Below are 26,170 nucleotides of genomic sequence, written 5' to 3' on the forward strand. Positions count from 1 at the left end.
GTTTCTCTAAGTAAGAAAATGTCAAAAGCGTATGTGAATCGGTGGTGTGAATTGCATTGGGAGGCCGAATGCGATGAAATGCGCTCAAATAAGTCATTACAGAAATGCGATTTGTATGAGGAAATGCCTCGCATTCGGAATTTTCGCCCAAAATTACGCATTCGGTGCAGTGTAAATGTGATATAACGAACTTTTTCGGAATGTTATCTCATAAGCACTAGCAGTTTTCTTTTTATGACGGTTGAGTGAATAGGCCCCCTATTGGGCAAAGTTAACGTTGTAGACTTGATAATCGTCAATGGTCAGTTACTTGAATGTTTTTGGCGCAGCTCTGTGAAGTTGGCACCTTCTCCGCTTTTTGTTAAAAAGTTATAACAAAAAAAGACGTGTGGCACTCGGGGACTGCCGAGGTAAAGCTATTGCATATTATCAACTTATGCAACTATAATATTTATGCAACATTTTGTTTTCTTTGATATTAGTTCAAGTTTTGTCTTTGATATTAATTCAAGTTAACCTTTTTAAGCGTGGTGACCGATAAGAAAATAAATTTTTTACTTTTATTGAATAAATGAGAAGTTAATATTTAACTTTCACTTTAACTTTAACTTTAATTTTAACTTTAACTTTCACTTTAACTTTAACATTCACTTTAACTTTAACTTTATTTTTAACTTTAACTTTAACATGCACTTTAACTTTAACTTTAACTTTAACTGTAACTTTAACTTTAAATTTAACTTTAACCTTAACTTTAACTTTGTCTTTAACTTTAACCTTAACTTTAACTTTAATTTTAACTGTAACTTTAACTTTAACTTTATTTTTAACTTTAACTTTAACTTTCGCTTTAACTTTAACATTCACTTTAACTTTAACATTCACTTTAACTTTAACTTTAACTTTAATTTTAACTTTAACTTTAACTTTAACTTCAACTTTAACTTTAACTTTAATTTAAACTTTAACTTAAACCTTAACTTTAACTTTAACTTTAAATTTAACTTTAAATTTAACTTTAACCTTAACTTTAACTTTAATTTTGACTTTAACTTTAACTTTAATTTTAACTTTAACTTTAACTTTAACTTCAACTTTAACTTTAACTTTAATCGAATGCAGGCACTTCTCCCATCAGCGAAGGAGGGTAGAAGATGTACTTGGCGACCTATCCCCGGGCATTGTCATTAATAACATGACCTGTCGAAGAGACAGATGGGATACGGTCAGCACATATGTGAGGCATATACTTACCAGTAAACGAGAAGACGGATGCCTAGCCCATTAGCGTGAGAGTAGCCATAGAGCTCACGTAGCGCGCACCCGTACCCGAAGTAATGCTAAACGCGGTCCCAGGTACGGGGATTACCGCGGGCCGTGGGAGGTTAGGTTTTAGTGGGTAGGCCTTCATGGAAGAAGGGAGTCCTACACTCGGAGAGTCTCGCAGTGAGGCTTAAATATCCCGGTCAGTGCATAAAGCATTTCCTCCTTCCACGAAACAAAAAAAAAAAAAAAAAAACAAAAAAAAAAAAAAAAACTTTAATTTAAACTTTAACTTAAACCTTAACTTTAACTTTAAATTTATCTTTAAATTTAACTTTAACCGTAACTTTAACTTTGACTTTAGCTTAAACTGTAACTTTAGCTTTAATTTTAACTTTAACCGTAACTTTAACTTTAACTTTATTTTTAACTTTAACTTTAACTTTAACTTTAATTTTAACTTTAACTTAAACCTTAGCTCTAACTTTAACTTTAAGACTTTAACTTTAACTTTAACTTTACCTTTAACTTTAACTTTAACTTTGACTTTAATTTTAACTTAAACTTTAACTTTAAATTTAACTTTAATTTTAACTTTAACTTTAACTTTAACTTTAACTTTAACTTTACCTTAACTTTAACTTTAACCTTAACTTTAACTTTAACTTTAATTTTTACTTTAACTTTAACTTTATTTTTAACTTTAACTTTCGCTTTAACTTTAATATTCACTTTAACTTTAACTTTATGATCTGGGGTGGGCGTGAGCTTAGCACCTGCTAACAAGCCAACCTAATATAAACGCACGCAAGTCATTTTCTGTCAAAAATGTCTCATGCACATACAACTTGTATGAGAGCAACTCAAATTGAATTTGCTGCGTGAAAACCTAACTCGATTTCCAATTTTTGTTCTGCGCATTTAGATTTGACGTTTGCACACATGCTTTACATTGTCGCAACGCATGCTTATTTGGTTTAGGGCAAAAAACGCCGTTCGTTTGCGTGCGCTAAAAAAACGCAGTGCGGTTTTATTAGGTTGGCTTGCATAGCGGAATGATACAAGGTGGCAGCATGGTGACATACCTACAAACATAAATAAAAATTCCATGTACTTTGTTTTTGTAAATTCGATGGACAAATGTTAAAATCATACTGCACCAGAAATTGATGTATCAAATCAAATAAAAAAAGTATATAATCAGCTGTTCCATGCTGCCACCTTGTATCGTTGCGCCATGGTTGGCTTGTAAGCGACCATATATGTATACAATAAGCGATAGCACAATGGCTACTTCGTGAAAATCAACGACATCTCTTTTAGTTTGATTTCGATGGTCGTAGGGTGGGGAAGTGTTGCACGCGCGCTTAAAACAGAGTACCAAAGAGTGCGTGTGACACATGTTAACCGTTCAAGCATTGAAATCAATGATGACATGATATGAAACTTCCCGCTCTCTGAGAGCGCGTGAAAATGTGCATTTTTTATAACATTGACCATAGATGCCATCATCCTCAAAATCAAATTTGGGCATTTCGGAATAACTTTGGGGTATTTCACATGGTAAAGGTTTATTTATGATTTTCACCGAAAACTTACTCAAGATTGTCAAATGGGATATCAAAAAACTCGAATTTTTTCAGGATCACAAATACAAAAAAAAGCTTATTTTACCCGTTAAAATTTTTTCCGTGACAACACGTGAAATTTAATTTTTTGATAGCTAAGATAAAATGTACTTATATCTTTTCGTGCGTTAATATAACAGCTCATTTAATTTTGTTATTTCTTGTACCTTTTTTACAAATTTTTGATCCGCTTATGTAGTTGAATACACTTGAAATGAAAAATAATGAAAACGCACCGATTTTCTTGGAATTTTTTTTGCGCGGTTTACGCAACTCTGATCTTCAAGACCCATTCTTGGAAACGAATGAAGTTTGTTTACAATCGAATGAACCAATCTTTACAATTGAATGAACTTTAAGACCCATTCCTGGAAACGAATTGAGAGAGAATGAATGTTTCGTATCATGTCATCATTGATTGAAATCAAACTAAATAAATAATTGATTTTGCTTTCGTGCTCGCTACGCGTTCGTGTTTATAAATCAAAAACCGTTGAACCTATCATAACAAAATTCGATAGCTTGCCTTTACTATAAAGAATGCCTCGAAGAAATTTTAACGTACTCGGGTCGTGGACTAATAAAATAAGCTATATATTTGCAAATTTATATCAATGGCGTTTCATTTTCCAAGTGAAATTATAACAAGAAAAAGGAAAAAATAAAATTTTTGAAAATGGGCGTGGCACCGCCTCTTTTATAGCCAAACAAATTTCTATGTTTCGGGAGCCTTATTAACTCGAAGAAAAATTAAAGGATCGTAATAAGATTGGGAACCAGCATCAACATTAGCAACAACATCAGCACTGAAATCCAGCGAAGAATCAATCTTGCCAATAAATGCTACTTTGGACTAGGTAGGCAATTGAAAAGTAAAGTCCTCTCTCGGCGAACGAAAATCATACTCTACAAGTCACTTATCGTACCCGTCCTGCTATATGGGGCAGAAGCATGGACCATGACAACAGCAGATGAAGCGGCTTTGGGAGTGTTCGAGAGAAAAGTTCTTCGAAAGATTTATGGACCTCTACGCGTTGGCGATGGCGAGTACCGAAGAAGATTTAATGATGAGCTGTACGAGCTATACGCAGACATCAACATAGTCCAGCGAATTAAAACGCAGCGGCTGCGCTGGCTAGGCCATGTTATGCGAATGAAAGATGATGCTCCGGCCAAGAGTGTGTTTCTATCGGAACCCGCCTATGGAAGCAGAGGTAGAGGGCGGCCCCCACTCCGTTGGAAGGACCAGGTGGAAAACGATTTAAACTCCCTTGGTGTGACCAATTGGCGCCGGTTGGCGGAGCGAAGGAGCGACTGGCGCGCCTTGTTGGACGGCCATAACCGTTTAGACGGTTAAGCGCCAATTAAGTAAGTAAGTAAGTAAGTAATAAGATTGGGTACACATATTTTCCTTAAAGCAGGAAATATTTCTAGGTAAAATGGATGGGGTTAAAAACCACGCCCATTTGTATATAAAAGATATTTAGATGGGTCATAGACTATAATATTAAGCTATATGTGACCCGGTCTATGAAAAGGTGGCTTATGACTAAAAAAAAAAAAAGGAAGAGCACAACCGTCGTGAAGAAATGCATTGTTTATCTTTAACAGCTGTTTCTCACAATTTCTTTTTGGAGTCATAAGCCACCTTTTCATAGACCGGGATATATATATTATTGAAAAATGGTTTTGTGTCAATCATATTTCACTTACCAAGTTTTATTGTAAGAGGAAATTAGGAGACATTTTTTTTAATGGGTGGTGCCACACCTCTATTCCGATCAAGCAATACGAAACATTTCTAGAGCCTCAAAAAATAATAAATGCCTCGTAACGAAATTCGAAAAAATAATTTATCTGAACTGAATTTGAATTAATTTGTACAGTCAAACTCAAGCTGAGTATATAATATTCGATTACACCCAAACTTAGATACCCTTACTTGTTTTTTGTTTGTTTTAATTAGCTGAACAAACAGATTTTGCTCTACCAAATAACAAATTAAATGTATTTATTGATATTGTAGCGAAATGACGCATTTTGATACACTTTTGCAATTGTTTCTTTAGTTATACGTGGACCAATCCAACAATCCCAAATAAGGTCCATCACGAACGAATTTTTTTTCATACAGAACCATTCATGTTTTACCAGAAAGCAATATATCTAGTTTCAACGCAATATCTCAATTAGATCAAACTTCATGGCCCAAAAACAGGTTCAAATTCACCATAGAAAAGTACTATGAGTACTATGAGAGTTGGTTTTATTTTTTCTATCACAAATTTCTGGAATTAGTAACAAAAATTTCCACATGACCAAATACGTTTCAAATCTAAACATTTAGAAGAATCTATTGCGGTGGTCATTTGGATGATTGTTCCATAGTTAAAGGGCCTTACTTTTATTTGTCCTTAAAAAATAAAATTCCGGACTTTTCTTTTATTTGTGGACTTAAAATATAAAATTCCGGACTTTTCTTTTATTTGCGGATAAAAAAAAAAGGTATGAGAAATAAAAAAGATGCTTGATTCGTGATGAGAATGTATGGGGATCACCGAAATCCCATTCACTTTCACCTAGGACGATGTTTTGACTCGGACTTTTTCCAGTCAAAGAAAGAAAACTATTGAAATGGGTCCCTGCAAAAAAATAAAAATTATATGCATTTATAAAAAGACTCTGTGGCAGTAAAATAGTTTTTAGAAATAATTTTTTTTTAAATCGACAAAAGGTCGGTCTGTCTCTACTGATTAACACCCTTGTGACCCTCTGGATGCAATCATGGCGGGAGAAAGGTCCTCTAATAAAGCTTATATCCAGATTTATATATTTTTAATTCGAAATTCTTGTCTCTTAAATCGATGTAAGTTCTTTTAAGAATCATAAATATGAGCCCTAAAAAGGACATAACAAAAGATTAAAAAATTATTCCAAAATAGCTCCAAAATTAATGTAGAAAGAGCCACAAAACCTTCAAATTTATTGAAGTCGGAGTAATTTTGGACTCTTCTTATGACCGGTGAAATTTGACTATGTTGGCTTGGTCACCACAGATTTAGGCAGCAAAAATATCATTTAAATTGTGTTGTTTGCATTAAGCAAAAGTTTGACAAGTCAAGGTCAACCGTCGGTACCAATTCCGACACACATTCGTGTAAGCTATTCCTGCCGGGGCATGCACACCAGTGCCCACAGTCTACGTTACATATGTACCACTTGCGTGTATATCATATAAAAATTTGTTATTAATTGAATTTATCATCAACCCTTACCAATTAATTTGTACCCAACACAATTATTATTCAGTTATATTTTGTTTTATTTTTAGAAATACATGTACTACTTATACATACTGACGTTCATTCCTATCTATTTAAGGATTCGATGAACTGCTGTTGATTGATTATGTAAGTTTATATGTATGTATGTCATGTTTTTTAAAGTTAATATATATACCACTATCTATTTTTCTTAATTAACTAAATTGATTTGATAATTGAAAAATGGTTTAAAATTTATTGTAATATGACCTTGTATGAAAATTTTTGAATATAACCAATATTTGGTATTGATTCGGATTATTTGATAGGGGTTGCAATAAGCAAATGTTCAAAATTATAACTGTGGGTTTGAACTTAATTTTGATGGCCTCATAGTAGGGTGCTATGGTGTTCGGTTAAGCCTTTACATCAATGAAAAGGTACCTACCCTAATGAAGGAAACAAACAATTAAATTTTGCTTTGAAAAGAAACGGAATAGATAAATATTTTACCAAATACGCACTATTCTCATTTCGCTTCAAAAGGCATAATTAGTTACCTTGAATTTTTTATTTTGGTAGAACAAAATCTGTTTATTTGATTAATTAAGAGTTTGCATTAGCTTGACGGGACTGTTTTCGGCTGTACCGAAGACTTCATACCTTTCATGAAATAAGTCTTATCCCATTTTTTTGAATTTATGTTTTGCGTCATAACGCCAAACCACATATCAAATTTCATTACCTTAGCGGTTTTCCTTTTTGAATTATCACAGTTTCTTCATTTTTCTAAATTTCGATATTGTAAAAGAGGGCGTGGTTATCGTCCGATTATCGCTCATTTTCAATACCAATCTATTCTGGGTCTAGATAACCCCGTATACCGTATTTGGCGAAGATATCTCAATATTTTCTCAAGTTATCTTGTTAAAGGACGGAAAGACGGACGGACCGACCGACATGGCTTTACCAAATTTGTTTTCAATAGCGCGTTTTTTCGTTTTCATGCCCGTAAACCGAATCTGGAGAAGATATCGCAATATTTCCTCAAGTTATCTTGTTAACGGACGGAAAGACGGACGGACCGACGGACATGGCTTTATCAAATTTGTTTTCAATAATGATGATTTTGATATAGAGAAGTCTATGTCTATCTCGATTCCTTTGTACCTGTGCAACCAACCGATATCCAATCAAAGTTATAATACCCTGCGCACAAGTACAGCTGGGTATAAAAATAGATTGCTACTATGTGCGAGGATAAAAAGCTTCACGTTTCTTGTGGTCTGTACATTGTAGCTATGACCATTAATAACTTATCTGAACAATATGTGATGTAAAAATATGTGTTTGGTGAAATTTGAAGTTTCAAGCCGTTAAAATGGGGTAGAAATGACGAAAACAGCTTATCTAAACAATCGGTTTTTATGGGATATATGGTATTTATACGACCGATTTCTACGAGTTCTTCAGACAGCAATATGTGCCATATACGAAAGCATTAGGTGAAATTTGATGTCTTTGAATTCTTACTGATAAATTGGGAAAGATACTATAAAAAAGGTTTCACTGAAAAATCGGTTGTATGAAGGATATAGTGGTCGGAACCGGTCGATTCGGACAAATGTCTTGTCAGACACAAAAATAAAACTGACAAAATTTCATTAGTATATCTTAAAAATTGGCTGTGGCGGCCACCGTGGTGTGATGGTAGCGTGCTCCGCCTATCACACCGTATGCCCTGGGTTCGCACCCCAGGCAAAGCAACATCAAAATTTTAGAAATAAGGTTTTTCAATTAGAAGAAAATTTGTCTAAGCGGGGTCGCCCCTCGGCAGTGTTTGGCAAGCGCTCCGGGTGTATTTCTGCCATGAAAAGCTCTCAGTGAAAACTCATCTGCCTTGCAGATGCCGTTCGGAGTCGGCATAAAACATGTAGGTCCTGTCCGGCCAATCAAGAGGAGAACGACGCAAATTGGAAGAGAAGCTCGGCCTTAGATCTCTTCGGAGGTTATCGCGCCTTACATAATTTTTTTTTTTTATCTTAAAAATTGAGGAACCAGTTTACGTTCAAACGGATGCACAGACGGACAAGGGTAAAACAACTCGGACCGTCATCATGATCAATACGGTACTCTTATTGGTGGGTTAATCTCTTCTCCTTTGTGGACTTATAATTTTGAGATTCGTGACAAACTTAATATATATACCATTTCATTTTCGTGAAAGGTATACGAAGTTTGTTAATACTTGGCGCAATTTATCTTCTAGGAAATTTAGGCCAAACTTCTCTTGGAATTTGCGTCGTGTTCCTTTTTAATTTTCCCTACGAATTGGCGGGACCAGACCTACATGTTTTATGCCGACTCCGAACGGAAGCTGCAAAGCAGATGCATTTTCACTGAATATCTTTTCATGGCAGAACTACAATTGGAATGTTTACCAAATCACTGCCGAGGGCCGACATAGCTAAGAAAAAGTTTTTTACAATTGAAAAATTGTGCTAAATTTTTCATGTTGCTTTGGCCGGCACTTGAAAGTGAGGACCTTCAGTGTGGTAGGCGAAGCACGCTACCACCACACCACGCTGGACGCTTTTTGTCTATAAATCGATAGAGATTTTGGCAGGCACACGGTTGAAAGTTTGAGCCTAAATCTGAAACTTGTTTGTACTCCATATATGACCAAACCAGAAAACTGGCTTAAAACTAAGATTCTACCAGTTTTCGTGAAAATTAGTGCATAGAACTGAGTTTCAGTTTAAAAAATTTAACCCGGTTTACAATGGTAAGATTTCGAACCGACGTTCTGAAGATATCAGTAGAGGTGCTGTACCCACTGAGCTATCACATTTGTATAAAAAATCACAGCATAAAACTCCATATCAAAAAATGTTATAAGAAAGAATCTTTGATTTGCATCACTCTTCACAAATGATTTTTTTTATTTAAATGGTTTAAAGCTTAAGGGTTTTATTTCAAATCCAGAACAGATTCTATTTCATAGATTTTTGAAACTTTTTGGTTTTGTTTCGAACCCCGCTTTGACTGCAAGTTTCTATTTTTGGATTTTGTGAAACTTTTTTGGTTTTATTTTAAAAAAATATAAATTTTAATTGAAATCGAATAAAAGTAAAATACGTGCTAGTGAAAAAATACCGCAGGTCCAGAAATTAAAATACATTGATTGTGTACAAATCTGTAACAATAGAAAAAAGACAAAAAAAATATTTTTTTTTGTTATTAAAAGCCCAACCTCATGTGATTATCTCTAACTGAAATATTTTTTAACCAAACTGTCAAGGAATTTCTTTCGCAGAAAGAAGGTACAGTTTATGGACTTTCAATTAGTACTGGGTTGCGAGAAAATTATTTTTGTGTTGAGACGTACTCTGCCTATAAAGAAATAATTAGTGGATATCCCATCCGGCCCAAAAAACAATTTATTATTAATTATAAAATAAAATATACAGATAAATAAGCTTTTATTTTTTGGCTTTTTAACAGTATGAACTATGCATGAATACATTTATTTGTCGGTTGTAAATGGATGCATGAAACATCGATGTTTGAGGCATGAATTTGAGCTACATATATATATGTATGCCAGTATAAATGCACGTTTATTTCTTTTTAACACGTGTAGTTTCTCACGGAGCATGCAAACTCTATTACTCCCATTGTATTACTTCTGTATGCATATGGTTGTATTAATGCTGAATGCATACAAAAGCACTACGTACATATGTTTTATAAGTACGAATGAACTATCCCCGCATTGATCGATAGGATTTTATACTACATATGTAATAACAATAACAATTACATTCATATGATGAGAGATGGAGCAACTTGAAGCCATCAACTTGGGCTATATCGACCATTAATAAACCCACAATTCTTATCGGTTTGGTCAAACTGCAACATCCTGAAAATAGTCTTCACAACAGTTTAAGGAAGGCAAATCATACAAACGGTTGGCGGTCTTCATTAATCCTTGACATATTCCAAGCCTATTGCTCCAAGTTGGCTAGTCTCTCATCAGTTATTCGTATCCTGGAGTTTTTTTTTCGAAAATAAGTACTCTTTCAAGTACATACATTTCGTTAGTCAAATAACTTTTCAATCCAAAAAAGAAAAATCAAAAGGTCGTAATTATATACGTACAAACTAAATTCAGGAAAGTGTATTTTTAAAAACATACGATCATTGATACAACATACATATTTCATGCATGCATAAAGCTTTTTCCAATCGGGTACCAATGCATAGTTCATTATTTTTGTGTATGAATAGATATGTTTTCAATTTAGAAAATATGAATCTTGCATACTTTTTCATGCATTCAGCATACATACTGTATGCATACAATTTGTTTCAATTAGGTTTTTTTATATCATTAAGTTATACTATTTTATATCATTAAATTAGCCAATTCCCAATGTTCAAAAGCAGCACTACTTCAGAGCATGAACCACTAACTGCATATCTTTGGGTCGAAACAACATTATAATACAAGCATGTGATATGGCATTACTGACTAAAATATTTATAGTTTTTCTGAAATTGGGAAGTGAATTTGATTACCTCGAGAGGTGGTGCTATTTTTTTTGTCCCACCCATTACTTTTGAAAATGCCAATTTCTACGTATATTACATCATTTGGTATTTCACATTCTTAGCTTCAGATTAAAATCACTACTGACTTCTAAAAAAATATTATATTACTAGTTTAGGAGAAATTGCTTAACCTAAATAAAAGAGATAAAATGTCCCACCCGACACTATGGAATACCTCAGTAGTAAATTGGGAGGTTTCCGCTTTAGTAGACAAAAAATTCTTCAACCGATGATTGGTTAAAAATTTAGGCTGATATTTCTAGCCGAGCACTTGCACCCGAAATTTTCATCAAGCTTTAATACTGTATATAAATAGCACCCACCAAACTTTTCTTGCTCTAATTTATACTCAACAAGCGACGAAAATAGTCTACAACCACAATGAACTTCGCGCTACTTTTTATCGTACTTTGCTGTGTTTTTACGTGTTCACATTCGGTGGACCATGTAGTAGCAATATTCCTCAATCATAGATATCATTGTGTAGGATCATTAATCACTATGGATGTAGTGATCACATCTGCGGATTGCGTGAATGATTATGAACCAAATGAACTCGTCGTTAGAACTAATCAAGAATACCTTTTGCCTGATACACAAAGTCGAGGGGTGTTTTGTAAACTTTATCCACACGATGATTTAGATATCAATATAGCTGGGATTAAGGTAAATTCACCCTTTGACCAGGAGAACGGCGTAAGGCCAATACAACTTTGCGGAAAAAAAAATTTAGCTGGCAGAAGCATGTTTGTTAATCAATGGAGTCCAAACACCGATGATTACTCTTACCAAATAACTATGGCATCTGTAACAAAAAACGAAGAATGTGATTACTTGCAAGGGGCTCCCTTCCCAAAAGAGCTGATTTGTGTTGAAAGTTACGCTTGCCAGCTTATTGGAGTTTCTGGAGCACCGGGCGTATCTAATAACCAACTTTATGCGGTGGGAATATGTCATCCGTCTAATGTGGACTGCAAATTTCCGCGATTATTTGTAAATGCATGTCATTCCGACGTTTTAAAATTTTTTAGAAAACATTTGCGTGAAACTTCAAATATCATATATCCGGGTGCTGTTTAAATATAAAGTGAAGTTCCATTAGAAAGTATACCTTGGTGCGAAAAAAATTTAACTTATGAAACTGAATACAATTATTGCAAATCTCAAATCAACTTAAATATATTAAACCATTAAAGGTTTTACAATACCTTTAAATATAAAATAAAATGATAATTTCGCTACTTCAATTAGGTTGAAAAAGTTTGTTTTAAAAAAACTGTCATACAATTTGTGATTTACCGCTCTCGTGATTAATAAAAAAAGAAAATAACTACCTTAACTCATTTGTATTTAATGAAGCTGATTTAAAAATACGGTTGAAAGTTTGAGCTTAAATCTGAAACTTGTGTGTATTACGTAAATGAATAAAACACATTTGGTTTAAAATTTAGATTATAAGATTTATATATAGATTTTGTGAAAATAGGTGCGCAGAGCTGGGTTTCATTTTAAACCAGAGAAGTCTACACTTACCCAAACAAAAAAAGAAAAATCTTGTGAACTGGTACCAGGTTTCGAACCGACATGACATGGATTGTACTAGCTTGGTCTACCTAACGAGCTATAACATCTGCATGGCAAAACATATCATAACAGTTCATAAGTATGACAAAGTAATATGAAAAATAGTCTATGAGTTGCAGAACATTTCATAAATGAAATTTTTTGCTTTTAAATTTTTAGCAACAAGTTTAAACTTTTGGGTTTTGTTTTAAAACATTTTTTTATATTTTGGCTTGATGTTGAAAGAAGTTAAAAATTTAAACCGAACAAAATTGCTAACCCCAGTAGTAAATTTATTCCAATTTAGTTGAAAAGAGTTTCAAAAATTGTTTAAATCGATGAATGGTTTAAAATTTAAGCTCAAATTTCTATCCTTATTGTTATTATTAGGTGTATTAGCTTTGTCCCACACGTGACCAAAAAGTGGAAAGTTGTCATTCTAAATTTCGTAGGTCATTCTCTTTTTTGATATTTATTATAGATTGTTAGAACTTACTTTCATAATAGGCGGACTCCGATAAAAATACTTTTTTAGCTGGAGTATCATCTTTCATAGCCATAATATGGTCTAGGCAAAGCCCCTGTCTTTTTATTCGCTGGCATATGTTGATATCTGTGCAAAGATGGTACAGCTCATCATTAAATCTTCTTCGGTACTCGCTGTTGTTCTCGAAGAACCTTTCTCTCGAACAATCCAAAAGCCGCCTCATCTGAAGTTTTAGTCATGGTCCATGTTTTTTCGAATTTATTGAATATGCCACTTATCTACGGCAAATTTACGGAAAATTCGTGTGGAAGAATTATTTTCCTAGCTTGTCTCTAAGTTGGTTTTCTGAGGGTGACACGCTAACTTCAAATGAAGTGCCACACGATATTTTCTAAAATACGGCCGCGGCAAATTTTTTTGTTCTACGGATAATTCACGGCAAATTCTCGGCAATTTTCTCAATAGGTAATTTTTTCCAAGTAAAAGTTGTCTTGCCAACTTCAGAGAGGTAACTACATACCTTTTTTCAAACGTATTTGGCTCCATGAATAGTATTTCCCTTCAATACCACCATTCCTTAGGTTTTCGCGTATAATATCACTTAACATTTTTTGAAAATTGGTCATAATATTTTCACCTCGTCGCTGCATATATTTGTGGTCAACGACAACGGCTAGACAAATAGCCGAAGAAAAACATATTATTTACTCATCTACTTATTGAATCTTTAAAAATTTATTAAAATGTTACCCGAAGAGGCATTCGCAGTGAGAAACGAAGAAAAGTCATTGGCCTCAGCTCCCTCTGGCTGTAGCAGCAGCAGGCCCAAAGGCGGCATAAGTAGCAGTAGCCAAATGAAAGTGTGGGAGTGCATCGTCTTCTACGTTGGCAAACTAAACCTTAACTGAGAACTTGAATGCATACGAATCGTATTTTAACTCAAAATCAAGTACGAAAGAAACAAATTTGTAGGAATTTAAATATGGAAAAAGGAAATCGTATAAAAAGTGTGAAACAAAAATGGTATTAATTTCGGATTGCATTTTGCGTGCACCTGCCTAATACGTTGATGAAATGCTTGAACAACATTAGGAAGGTTCGTTTTTGTGACACTACTAATATCTAAATAGTTCTGGGAAGGTTTGCTTAGAGGACCTTATATTCGATAAGAAGGCACACGAAGAATGTAATCGCTAACATAAAGTAGTCCCATTTGTATGCATGGGCTTTACTAACTCCTCGGCAGTATACATGAATATCTTCGCAAGCAATTCCATCGTTTTCAGTTCTCCGTTCGGGTTCAACGTCGGCCCCAGCTGCTTCATCGCTTACAGTTTCAATAGGGTTGGACCAAAGAGACATGTCTGCTAGAGGCATTGGTTCCATCTTATTTAATACGTCTCCTGGGAAGTCTGCTCTCTTCAATTACGAGTTTCGGGACTTTGAGAAGGGGGCTTACCGGGTTTATATCGGCATAAAACTTTTCTGACCGACGACCGTGAGTAGCTGTTTATGCTCATCTGGTTTAAATGGCTGAATTGTTTTGTGCCGGATTTCTTCATAGTGCCTACGAAAATGTCGGTTAGGATGCCCGGATTTCTGAGAATGAGGAAAGTGTTTGTTCAGAATTTCGTTTCTCTTTTTATGGGAAATATGCCCACCTCACTGCGTAAGCGACATAAGAACACATTTCGTGGCAGTACGGGTTAATTAATTTTATTACACTTGTTTTTTTTTGAAATATCGGGGGTTGGACTAGCTTAAGTTTAAACTAGCCCAACCCATATGCCCAATCCAAAAACGAAAACGTATTTAATTACACCATATTTAATGCTAATTTAATACGGGTTAATTAAATTTATTACACTTGTTAAAAAAAAAAAAAAAATCGAGGGTTGGGCTAGCTTAAGAGACTTGGAATTTGCTACCGCCCTGAGTTTTGGGTACAATTGCGGCTGCTTCCTTGCCGAAATGCAGGTCAATGGACCCTGTAGTAAAATAAGGTCGCCGAAGGCTTGGTTGATACCCTCCACTCTGCGTGGCTCTTAATTATATCGTGATTTTTAAAGCATAAAGGCTAGGACGAGACTTAAGTTTGTTGAGCACCTCTCTGTACAGTAACAGGCTTTGTAGACCAGATTTTACGGAAGATTACGATAGAGATGAATTTTTGTGTTTAAGCACGGAATACATCGAGCGGGATCGTATTTAATTCCTCCGCGGTGGGCTGGAAAAAGGGTCCGATGTATGAAAAATGAACATATGCGTTGTTTGTTTTTGCAACATAAATGAAATACCAACATTTGGTTTAACGGCGAGCAATTGTTGATAAAGTGTTCAGGTTCCCATCCATTTGCATTCTCGTAACATATCGGGTCCACGATCTTTACCATTGTATATAAGTATTTGAAGTACCCTCACCTTACCTTTTAGTGCTTCTTGCCTTAGCATATTTGGTTTCGCTGTGCATATGCGCTTATTTTATATTTTGGGCTCCAGTGACTGTGGAAATGTCGTTTCCTCGTCCTACTCCCAATGTGTTATGCGTAATTTCGAAATAAGAAATTTCATTTCGTTCATGTTCCAAATATCAGAGCTGAGATCAATATATGTATTTGCTTCTCCGCATGTGCCTTTTTCCTAGTTCGCGGGCCATCTGAGGTTTGTTAAATGAGTCTACGATTTCTAAGACAATTGTAGGGAGCATGGACGGTCATCATATATATTCCCATTTTGGGCTTTGGAAACTACTTCATATGCCTAAGGTTGCTAGGAGGGCTACTTCTCTGTATTCCGTGTTTGTATCCTCAGCGGTTTTTGAGAAGTTTTTGTTGTTGATGTAGAGATAAAGACACCCCCGCAGGTTTTGGATACTGTTGTTGGTTATTGAAGTCCTCTGAAATATTGTGTACTGCTTGACGGTTCATTAATGTCATATCTCGGAATTTGTTTGAAGCACGTTATATCTAAGATTTTGTTTAAACAATGCTCCATCTAAACACAAACTCGAGAACAAATAGCTGAAGTAGAAGGTTAGTTGAAGGTATTTTATTGGGCACGAAAACCAAAAAACGGTCACTTGGATAATTTAAGACGACCCGCTCTAATGTGTTTGCTTGGTCGGATTATCAAATTAATATTTAACGAATGAATGAAATCCAATTGAAAATATGCTCAGTAAAGTGTGATTGGATTGGTTAGCGGTCTGTTCTGGGATATAAAGCAAATGAAAACCTATAAAATAGACAGAAAAATGAAATCGGCAGACTAAATCGATTTCCAGACGGAAGTCCCAACCTATATTTGCTGAGTATAATCGACTTTTGTCCTTTTCTGCAACCAAAAATAAATATCATCCTCAACCTAAAACAATTTATGGTTACTCTTAGAAAAATTATTCCCCTTGTTCTCGTCCGCTGGGCTTCTCGACGCTTTATGTGAACATCACTTGAGGGCAGGGATCTGCATTCCATAGCACAGTTGTGGACTCATTGCGCATGGGAAAGCGTAATCACTTTAAAGTTTTACATGCCCATGCTTTGGTTGCAAGTTGTTGCTGAAGACGCTCTTTTCACTGTTGTGAAAAATATTCTTTTCAATATACATTAGTGAGCGCATATTCACAGAAAATCTTCGGATTTCTTTTAGTATACAAGGTCATTGCGGTTAAAAAATAATATGGAACCACCGCCCAACCGACACGATGCACATCCGCATGGCGCACGGAACTTCATTTTTGTCTGTAAAGAAAAATCTTAAGGGTTTTAATTATTGAGGGCCCTCACTAGGGTAGGCACCTTGTCGTTGGTGTGAGGGCTTAGCCGAACTCCATAGCGCCCGACTATGAGGCGGAGCTGTTTAGGACTGACATCTACTCCGTTTCGCCTCATAGGAGGGCGGCGGGATGTCGGTGACCAAGAACTGCCAACCTCCTAATCCAGGGGTTTATGCGGACCGTGCCTATTGGACGATTTGCAGCCAGAGGATAAATTCGGCTGTATCCGAACGGAGCCTTCCCGATATCGGGCCACCTCGGCAAGTATTTATTTCCTTACCACAGTAAGGGGCGCTGCTGTGGCGGACAGTTCTTTCCCCGTATATAATATTGGACCGCTGAGCCCGCCTTGTTGGATAGGTGTTCATACGACCAAGATGAACGACTCATTACCTGATTGTAATAAGGACGATGTAAAGAGGAGGGCTGAGTCGCAATCCAATAACGCCAAACAAATACGAATTAAGCGATGCGTCGGACTCGGGGAGCGAGAGTAGTGCTGATTCAATGAACTCCGTGTTGGAGAAGCACACAAATGAAAACGGAGTAGAAGAGTGGAGAAGGGTACGGAGTAGAGGAAGTAAAAGAGCAATATCGCAGTACCGTGCAGCACTAAGAATTTTACAACGCTTGGGAGCAGTGGTCGACCCAACAGAAGTGGAGATCGAGCGCTTGGAATGGGCCCATGAAGCGGTAGAAGTAGGTCGAAGGCAGTTCAAAAGTTTTGCTGCGAGAAGCCCTCGGTTCTGCAACTGGTACGAGGAGGAAGAAGCGTCGAATGGCAGAATGAAGAGGTAACCTTCGGCGGAAGTCGACAAGCCTGCTTTCAAGAGGCAGAAAGGAAGGGCAGTCGCATAGACAAGACAAGTAGGCCCAAAGCTGTAAGACAGATGGGCTCCAATAGCGAGGTAGCAACTACCTCGAAAGCTGCGAGTCAGAGGGAAGTTCCAACTACGGAAGTAGGAGATAAGCCAAAGGGAGACTCCGGCTTTCTCCGAGGCGCTAAAGGGAGTTAACGCTAAGACTCCGGCTTTATCGGAGGTGCCAAAGGGAGATAACACTAAGACTCCTGCTTTTCCCGAGAAGATGAGTGATGTAGCAAAGCAGTCACTGACTGTGGCGCTGGTTGATCGTAGCAGTCCTTTCGGACAAATGACTACTGAAAGGTGGAGATCTGTGGAAAGAGAGCTTATTAGCTTAATGCTTAAGATGATGCGGGAACAACCAAGAAAGCCCCTTCCAACCTTTGATTCGGGGGATGGTATAATGGTGTGAAGATTATAGCGTGCGACAACATCGCGAGCTTGCGGTGGCTGGAGAAAGTGGTCCCAAACCTCCAAAGGCAAGGCACGAACGCGCGGTTTGAGGTGTTGGATAAAGCGAAAATCCCCACGGTACCAAAAGTTAAGGTATGGATACCATGCGTGATGAAGTCGGAGAATATACTGCGACTTCTGCAGAATCAGAATCCGAACATACCGACACAGGATTGGAAGGTACTTACTGTATCTCGGCCTAACGAGGATGGTCAGTTCTACATCTTCCAAGTAAACAAGCAGGCGGAGGATATTTTGTACACTCAGCACGGCAAAATGTCCTTTGGCACTGGCAAAATTTACATGCGACTCTGGAAAAGAAGCCCCGAGGATAAAAACCCTAACACGCCAGAGGTGGGCGAAGTCGAAAAGGACCTCAAATGCCTAAGGGACAAAAAGACAGGCGGATGTCCCCGACGTCACCACGAACGTGCTAGAAGAGGACCAACCGCTAAATGGTGCTGTGACTCGCACAGAGGAACACCCGGAACAACAGTCACGAGAGGCTGAAGGGGGCCTCGATTACTCTAAAACAAAAGGGCAAGGGGAGGACGACGACGTCAAGACGAAGGTACTGGAGGGGGACAAACAGCCCAATGGTGCTGCGAGTCCTTCAGATAAACCTCCAACACAGTAAAGTGGCGTCCAACGAACTCCTCCTAACCCTTGAGGAGGGTTCGTTTGACGTGGCGCTGATCGAGGAGCCGTGGCTCTCATTGGGAGAAAAGGTTTCTGGACTTAGCGCACGCCGGTTTGGCATTTACTCCGCGCAAACGGAAGGACGGGTGCGAGCTGTAGTAATGGTAAAGAAACAGCTGCATTCATATATGCTGTCTAATTAAACCACTGAGGATCTCGTAGCGGTGGCCGTTGAGCAAAAGAATAAGCAGGCATTTATCCTGGCGTCCTGCTACATGGCCCATGGAGGTTCCACCGATGGAGTGCAAAAGGCTAGTACAGAAGGAAGGGCGCAAAGAGCGGTTGGTCATAGGCGCAGATGCAAATGCGCACCACAATGCGTGGGGAGGAACAGATACGAACAAGAGAGACGAATCTCTATTTTGATACATCCTGCAAACCAATTTGCAGATAGTCAACAGGGGAAATGTCCCTACATACATTGGTCCAACATCCAGCAATGTTCCGGATATTACATTGAGCTCCGAGCGTGATATATCAAGGTATGACTGGATAGTTCTTGATAGACCATCCTTCTTCGACCATGCTTATATCAGCTTCAGCATCCCCCTAAAGAGGATAGAGAAGGGAGGAACCTTTAGAAACCCTAGGTCAACGAACTGGACTAAGTTCCAGAAACACGTAGAAACAAAACTGGGACAACCCAAAGAAATTGCTAATGTAGAGGAACTGGAGGAGTCGAATGAATTCCTAACAATTACGCTTATGACTGCGTATAACAAAGCTTGCCCTCTAAGAAGATTCAGAGGAAAAGCAAAGCCGCCATGGTGGAGCAATGAGCGGAGTCTTCTAGGAAGACAGGTAAAAGAAATGTTTAAGCTCGCAAAGACCGCGGAAAGCGAAGCGTTTCGGGACGAGTACAGGGATCTACTGAGGATCTAAAAGCGTAAAATTACCAGGGCGAAGAGAAATTCACGGAAAAGTTTCTGTACGGACATAGAGTGCTCCAGCGAAACAGTACGGTTGAAAAAAGTCCTAGCAAAGGGAAACATAGTCCAGGTACTAATAAAGAAAGAGAACGGGGAATGGTCACGTAATAGTGAGGAATCCCTTGAGGTGCTTCTCGATACACATTTCCCAGCGGGAGACGGTTCAGAAGAGCCAGCAGACATCGCTCACACTTCGATCACGGAGCTAGTAGTACCGGGCTTGGTGACCGATACCAAGATCGAGTGGGCAGTGAAGACGTTTTCTAAGTTTAAATCGCCGCGCCCAGATGGTATATTCCCGGCCATGCTACAAGTCTCAAGTAGGGCGGCCGTGGAATGGCTTAAAATAATATTCGATGGGTGCATAAGACTGAATCATGTACCACACTCTTCGAGAACCGCTCGTGTAGCTTTTCTACCAAAGGCGGGGAATATCGGTCACGTGTATCCCAAAGACTATTGACCCATTAGCCTATCATCATTTCTGCTCAAAACCCTTGAGAGGCTGATAGATGTGTACATAAAGTCCAACGTGGATGAAAAGCTGCTCTCCACAACACAGCATGCGTACACCAAAGCCAAGTCGGTAGATACCGCATTGCATAGGGTGGTAATAAGCATAGAGAGAGAAATCCCTGGAATATAAGGAGTATGCTCTAGGAGTCTTCTTGGACATTGCCGGGGCTTTCAATAATGTTGCAAAATGTGAGATTATGGATGGTCTTAATTACATTAAAGTACATCCTGCCTTAGTCAGATAGATCGGCTGCATGTTAAATTGCAGAAAGATTACATTACAATGGGGATTGTACGAGGCCACGAAATCAGTAGACAGGGGCACGCCGCAGGGAGGGGTGCTATCACCTCTGCTGTGGACGCTGGTCATCAACCAACTGCTCAGTCAATTCGATGAGGGACCCGTAAAACTTACGGCTTACGCAGATGACGTTGCAATTGTCATAAGTGGAAAGTGCCTTCCAACGATTAGTTCTTTGATGGATCGGGCGCTTCGGGATATTCATACCTGGGCATCTAATGTCGGGTTGAAAGTCAATGCGGAGAAGACGGATATCGTCTTGTTTACAACGAGGTACAAGGTCCCAAATTGAACCAGGCCTAAGTTAGGAGGGGTGACCTTACAGGAGAAACCTTGCACAAAATATCTAGGAATCATCCTAGACAGTAAGCTGTCATGGAAGCTCAACGTGGAGGAGAGGGTAAAGAAGGCCTCAACGACACTCTATGCATGTAAAAATCTCATTGGGTTTTTACAGCGATTGTAAGCCCTATTCTATACTATGGAGTTCTTGTTTGGTGGAAAGCCACCAAAAAACAACATACCTCAAAAAATTAGAGGAGGTATGCAGACTATCGATGCTTAGCATTACGGGAGCCCTGAAAACAACCCCGACGGTTGCACTGTATGCCATTCTGCACATTCCACCTGTAGACCTGGTAGCAAAGAACAAAGAATTAACGACCGCAACCAGGCTCGGTGCTTCGGGGCAGCTTGAGCGCCGATCATATGGCCATAGTAGTATAGCGTCATCAATCGCAAGACGAACAGACTACCTGATTCCCTATCTGCGCTTCGAGGGAGATCTTAAGGCCACAATAGAGGTGGACGGTTGGCGCAAGGGTGCGCAAATGGCGGACGAGGCGATACATGTGTACACCGATGGTTCCAAAGTAGTGGAAGGAGTAGGGTCTGCGGTATACTGCGCTGATCCGGAAATAAGCAGATCCTACAGGCTGCCGGATTACTATAGGGTTTTCCAAGCGGAAATATTAGCCGTAACCAAAGCAGTAGAAACCCTGGAAGAGAATAGCTTAAGCTGCAACCGTGTTAGCTTTTATATTGACCGTCAAGCAGCAATTAAGGCAATAATCTCGCATAGCACAGCATCTAAATGCGTTTTAGAGTGTGAACAGTCTCTGGAGAGAATCGGGACAGGGAGAAGCATACATCTATATTGGGTCCCAGGGCATATGGGAATAGATGGGAATGAAAAAGCGGACGAACTAGCTAAAAAGGGCGCCCTTGAAGCTTGCTCCGTAGATGTCCCAATTAGACTGGGCGAGATTAAGTGAAGGCGAGAGGTGCACATGATCGACCAAGCGGGAAAGGCGTGGGTTCAAGCGCGGGGCTTTAAAGTGTCGAAGATTATGTGTAGGTCTTACAACCTTAGACTAACAAAGTTGCTTCATTCATCATTAAAAAGAGAGGACTGCAGACTCATGACGTGTATTCTGACTGGACACTGCCTTCTGGCATCACATACCTTTAAATTAGGCTTGGTCAGTCATAGCAGATGTAGGAAGTGCGGGTTGGAGGAGGAAACGATCGAGCACATTCTGTGCTCGTGCCCTGCACTTGCCAGGCTAAGACTCCAGCAATTAGGAGTGATATAGCCGTCAGATCTAGAAGCAGCAATTGGGTTAAGTCCTAGGAAGCTTCTAGTATTTGCCAAGAGGACGAAGTTATTTTATAACATAGGTCCTGGTTTTTGATAGGGTTTTTCAGTTTGGTCGTTCAAACAAATTTCTGGTAACACTACGGACTCAATCAGTCTATGTGAGGTCCTCATGGAATGGCCAGTTCAACCTAACCTAACCTAATTATTGAGGGAAGAAAAAAAAAGATTGTTTAATGCTAAAAAGCGATTCCGAACTATCAATTGCGCTGGAGCGACAGTTTTGACCTTGACACAGACTGAGGAAGGGCATACTTGTTTCAAAATTGGTTCTACATTGTTTCAGGAAAGGAGGTTTAAAATGTCTAGTTAGCCGAGAAGAAACATTAAAGTTATTTCCACTTAGTAGAAACGGTATAGAGACCGAACCCTTCACTAGTGAAACTTAAAAATGACTCCAATCATCTATCTATGACTGGCACGGCTATGAATATTAAACAGTTTTAGCCGGATTAGCATAAAGGGGTAGATTATACAAGGAATCTCATTTAAAATCTTTTAAGGCAAAAAGTAAAAACTGTTTTTGAATTGATTTCCGCCCCAGAAGGAAATTGTTTCGCTGTACCAATAAATTTCTATTTGGAGACATTTTCTGATGCTTTTTATAGCGCCTGAAAGAATTTTTGTAAGAGTCGATTAACTGATAGATTTTATGAAGTTCATCAAACAAATGTCTTGAGCAACAACGAAATTAATGGTTGAACGTCGCGAAATCGAATGGAAAATCGATTCACTTAAAAGGATCTTAACGACGCATGTTGTAAAGAGATTCTGTGGAGGGTGTGAATTTAAAAGAGATCAATAAAGCTTCGAAAAAGGTTAAGAAAAATGTTCAAATTTTGCTCCAAAAAGTTTCCAAAGTTTATTTAAAAATTTCAAAAACTACTCCAAATTCAAAGGATTGATATTATGCTCATTAAGTATTCTGAAAAAACTCATTTCTGAGGAAAGAAGTGTGAAAAATTGCCATTTTACAGCACTATCTTTTTCTTTAATTTTGATTGTTTTGGAATCCGGCAACCACAACCAAATTTCTAATTTTATACTGTAACGAATTTACTGCAAATCCTCTTATTTGCAACCTTCTGCTCAGTTCGAATCACTAAACTGTTGAATAAATAACTCCAATATTTAATAATACAAAATGGCCTTTATTAAAGTATTTCACAATAAATAGCTCTACTATTGCCCGACAGATAGCGTGCTTAATTGAAACTAATTCTCGCCTCTACTGTTGTCGCCTTTTTATACTGTCTGATTTCCTCGTTGCATATTTCTAGGCTTTTCTAAATCCAGAACTTACTAGTTAGTTATAAATTTCTCAGCTACAACTACAGATGTATAATTTTTATAGCTTCTCTCATACCCCATGCGCATGTATGTGTGAGCGACACTTCCACAATCACAATTGCATACCTTTAGGAGCATCTCAGAAAAGATATCTGCATGTGTTTGTGCATCTCTTCTCCGCTGCGTGTACGTACATAGGTGTAGACAAAATGATTAAATTATTGATGTGCATTCACGTCACTGCTTAGCATCGGCATAGAGATGGCAGTACCCCTTAGTGTTGCTAACATTGGTAACAATATGTATTTACACAGACCCCAAATGCTTACTTCCAAATAAGTAATTTGAGAGCCTCTACATTGGCCTTATTCGCATATCGCTTAATCTTCCCTTCAAGGACACCAAACCACAGCAAGAAAATACAAAAAATATCACATATACAAATCAGTTTCTGGTAAAATTTTCAGTTTGGCTTAAAAAAAAACTAGTGAAACCTGCTATTTATAACTAAAATACGTTGTTTAACCATTCGTGTTCTTCTCCGGTTTCTCTAAGTAAGAAAATGTCAAAAGCGTATGTGAATCGGTGGTGTGAATTGCATTGAGAGGCCGAATGCGATGAAATGCGCTCAAATGAGTCATTACAGAAATGCGATTTGTATGAGGAAATGCCTCGCATTCGGAATTTTCGCCCAAAATTACGCATTCGGTGCAGTGTAAATGTGATATAACGAACTTTTTCGGAATGTTATCTCATAAGCACTAGCAGTTTTCTTTTTATGACGGTTGAGTGAATAGGCCCCGTATTGGGCAAAGTTAACGTTGTAGACTTGATAATCGTCAATGGTCAGTTACTTGAATGCTTTTGGAGCAGCTCTGTGAAGTTGGCACCTTCTTCGCTTTTTGTTAAAAAGTTATAACAAAAATATATTTTTTTTTCGAAAAAACTCCAAAATTTTTTTTCGCTTTAATGTGCAAAATTGTATTCCCGTCGCTTGCCCATCGTTTGTCCTGTGTCCACTTGTGACAAAATCAATTTTACAAATATTATTAATCATAAATCAAAAACCGTTGAACCTATCATAACAAAATTCGATAAGTTGCCTTTACTATAAAGAATGCTTCGAAGAAATTTTAACGTACTCGGGTCGTGGACTAATAAAATAAGCTATATCTTTGCAAAAAAAACTTTATATCAATGGTATTTCATTTTCCAAGCAAAATTACAACAAGAAAAAGGAAAAAATTTAAATTTTTGAAAATGGGCGTGGCACCGTTTCTTTTATGGCCAAACAATGTTTTCTATGTTTCGGGAGCCTTATTAACTCGAAGAAAAATTAAAGGATCGTAATAAGATTGGGTACACATATTTTTCTTAAAGCAGGAAATATTTCTAGGTAAAATGGATGGGGTTAAAAACCACGCCCATTTGTATATAAAAGATATTTAGATGGGTAGACTATAATATTAAGCTATATGTGACCCGATCTATGAAAAGGTGGCTTATAACTAAAAAAGAAGAACACAAACGTCGTGAAGAAATGCATTGTTTATCTTTAACAGCTGTTTCTCGCAATTCCTTTTTTGAGCCATAAGCTACCTTTTCATAGACCGGGTCACATATATTAGTGAAAAATGGTTTTGTGTCAATGATATTTCTCTTACCAAGTTTTATTGTAAGAGGAAATTAGGAGACATTTTTTTTAATGGGTGGTGCCACACCTATATTCCGATCAAGCAATACGAAACATTTCTAGAGCCTCAAAAAGAATAAATGCCTCGTAACGAAATTCGAAAAAATGATTTATCTGAACTCAATTTGAATTGAATTGTACAGTCAAACTCACGCTGAGTATATAATATTCGATTACGCCCAAACTTAGATACCCTTACTTGTTTTTTGTTTATTTTAATTGGCTGAACAAACAGATTTTGCTCTACCAAATAACAAATCAAATGTATTTATTGATATTGTAGCGAAATGAAATGACGCATTTTGCTACACTTATTCAAAACAAAATTTCTTTGCAATTGTTTGTTTATTTATACGTGGACCAATCCCACAATCCCAAATAAGGTCCATCACGAACCGAAAATCAAAAGTGGTCAGACGGAATGGCTCATTCAAATGAAACGATTTTTTTTCATACAGAATCCTTCTTGTTTTACCAGAAACCAATATATCCAATTTCAACGCAATATCCCAATTGGATCAGACTTCATGGCCAAAAACATATGCAAGTTCAGCATAGAAAAGTATAAGTATAGTACTATGAGAGTTGGTTTTTTTTTTCTATCACAAATTTCTGGAATTAGTAACAAAAACTTCCAAATGACCAAATGCGTTTCAAATCTAGACATTTAGAAGAATCTATTGCGGTGGTCATTTGGATGATTGTTCCATAGTTAAAGGGCCTGACTTTTATTTGTCCTTAAAAAAAAAATTCCTCACTTTTATTTTATTTTCGGACTTAAAAAATAAAATTCCGTACTTTTCTTTTATTTGTGGATTGAAAAAAAAGGTACGAGAAATAAAAAAGATGCTTGATTCGTGATGAGAATGTATGGGGATCACCGAGATCCCATTAGCTTTCACCTAGGACAATGTTTTGACTCGGACTTTTTCGAGTCAAGGAAAGAAAACTATTGAAATGGGTCCCTGCAAAAAATTATATGCATTTAAGAGCGACCTTTATAAAAAGACTCTGTGGCAGTAAAATAGTTTTAGAAATAATTTTTTTTTTTAAATCGACAAAAGGTCGGTCTGTCGCTACTGATTAACACTCTTGTGACCCTCTGGATACATTCATGGCGGGAGAAAGGTCCTCTAATAAAGGTTATATCCAGGTTTATATATTTTTAATTCA

The 26,170-nt window shown here is 37.5% G+C and overlaps 1 protein-coding gene and 1 long non-coding RNA gene across 5 annotated transcripts in view; both read right to left on the bottom strand.

Annotated features, from left to right (window-relative positions):
• Positions 1-26,170, bottom strand: part of Ir93a (Ionotropic receptor 93a) — a 194,756-nt gene that overhangs the window by 56,698 nt on the left and 111,888 nt on the right. For 2 of the 4 annotated variants that reach the window (XM_067761770.1, XM_067761771.1), the window contains exons 1-2: positions 13,572-13,709; positions 13,342-13,494 (exon numbers count right to left, since the gene is read on the bottom strand). The exons of 1 other annotated variant lie outside the window; for it this stretch is intronic. In XM_067761770.1, the coding sequence (XP_067617871.1) occupies positions 13,342-13,494; positions 13,572-13,695 (277 nt within the window). In that variant the 5' untranslated portion in view covers positions 13,696-13,709. Of the gene's footprint in view, positions 1-13,341; positions 13,495-13,571; positions 13,710-26,170 lie in introns of those variants that run through there. One more of the 4 variants, XM_067761773.1, reaches the window with a different exon arrangement.
• On the bottom strand, positions 9,062-13,338 carry LOC137237718 (uncharacterized). Its single transcript, XR_010949015.1, has 2 exons — positions 12,831-13,338; positions 9,062-11,843 (listed from the first exon to the last, which is right to left on the bottom strand). It is a non-coding gene; the product is annotated as an uncharacterized lncRNA (long non-coding RNA).

The sequence above is a fragment of the Eurosta solidaginis genome, chromosome 1 (genome assembly GCF_040869045.1).
Source record: "Eurosta solidaginis isolate ZX-2024a chromosome 1, ASM4086904v1, whole genome shotgun sequence".
NCBI lineage: Eukaryota > Metazoa > Arthropoda > Insecta > Diptera > Tephritidae > Eurosta > Eurosta solidaginis.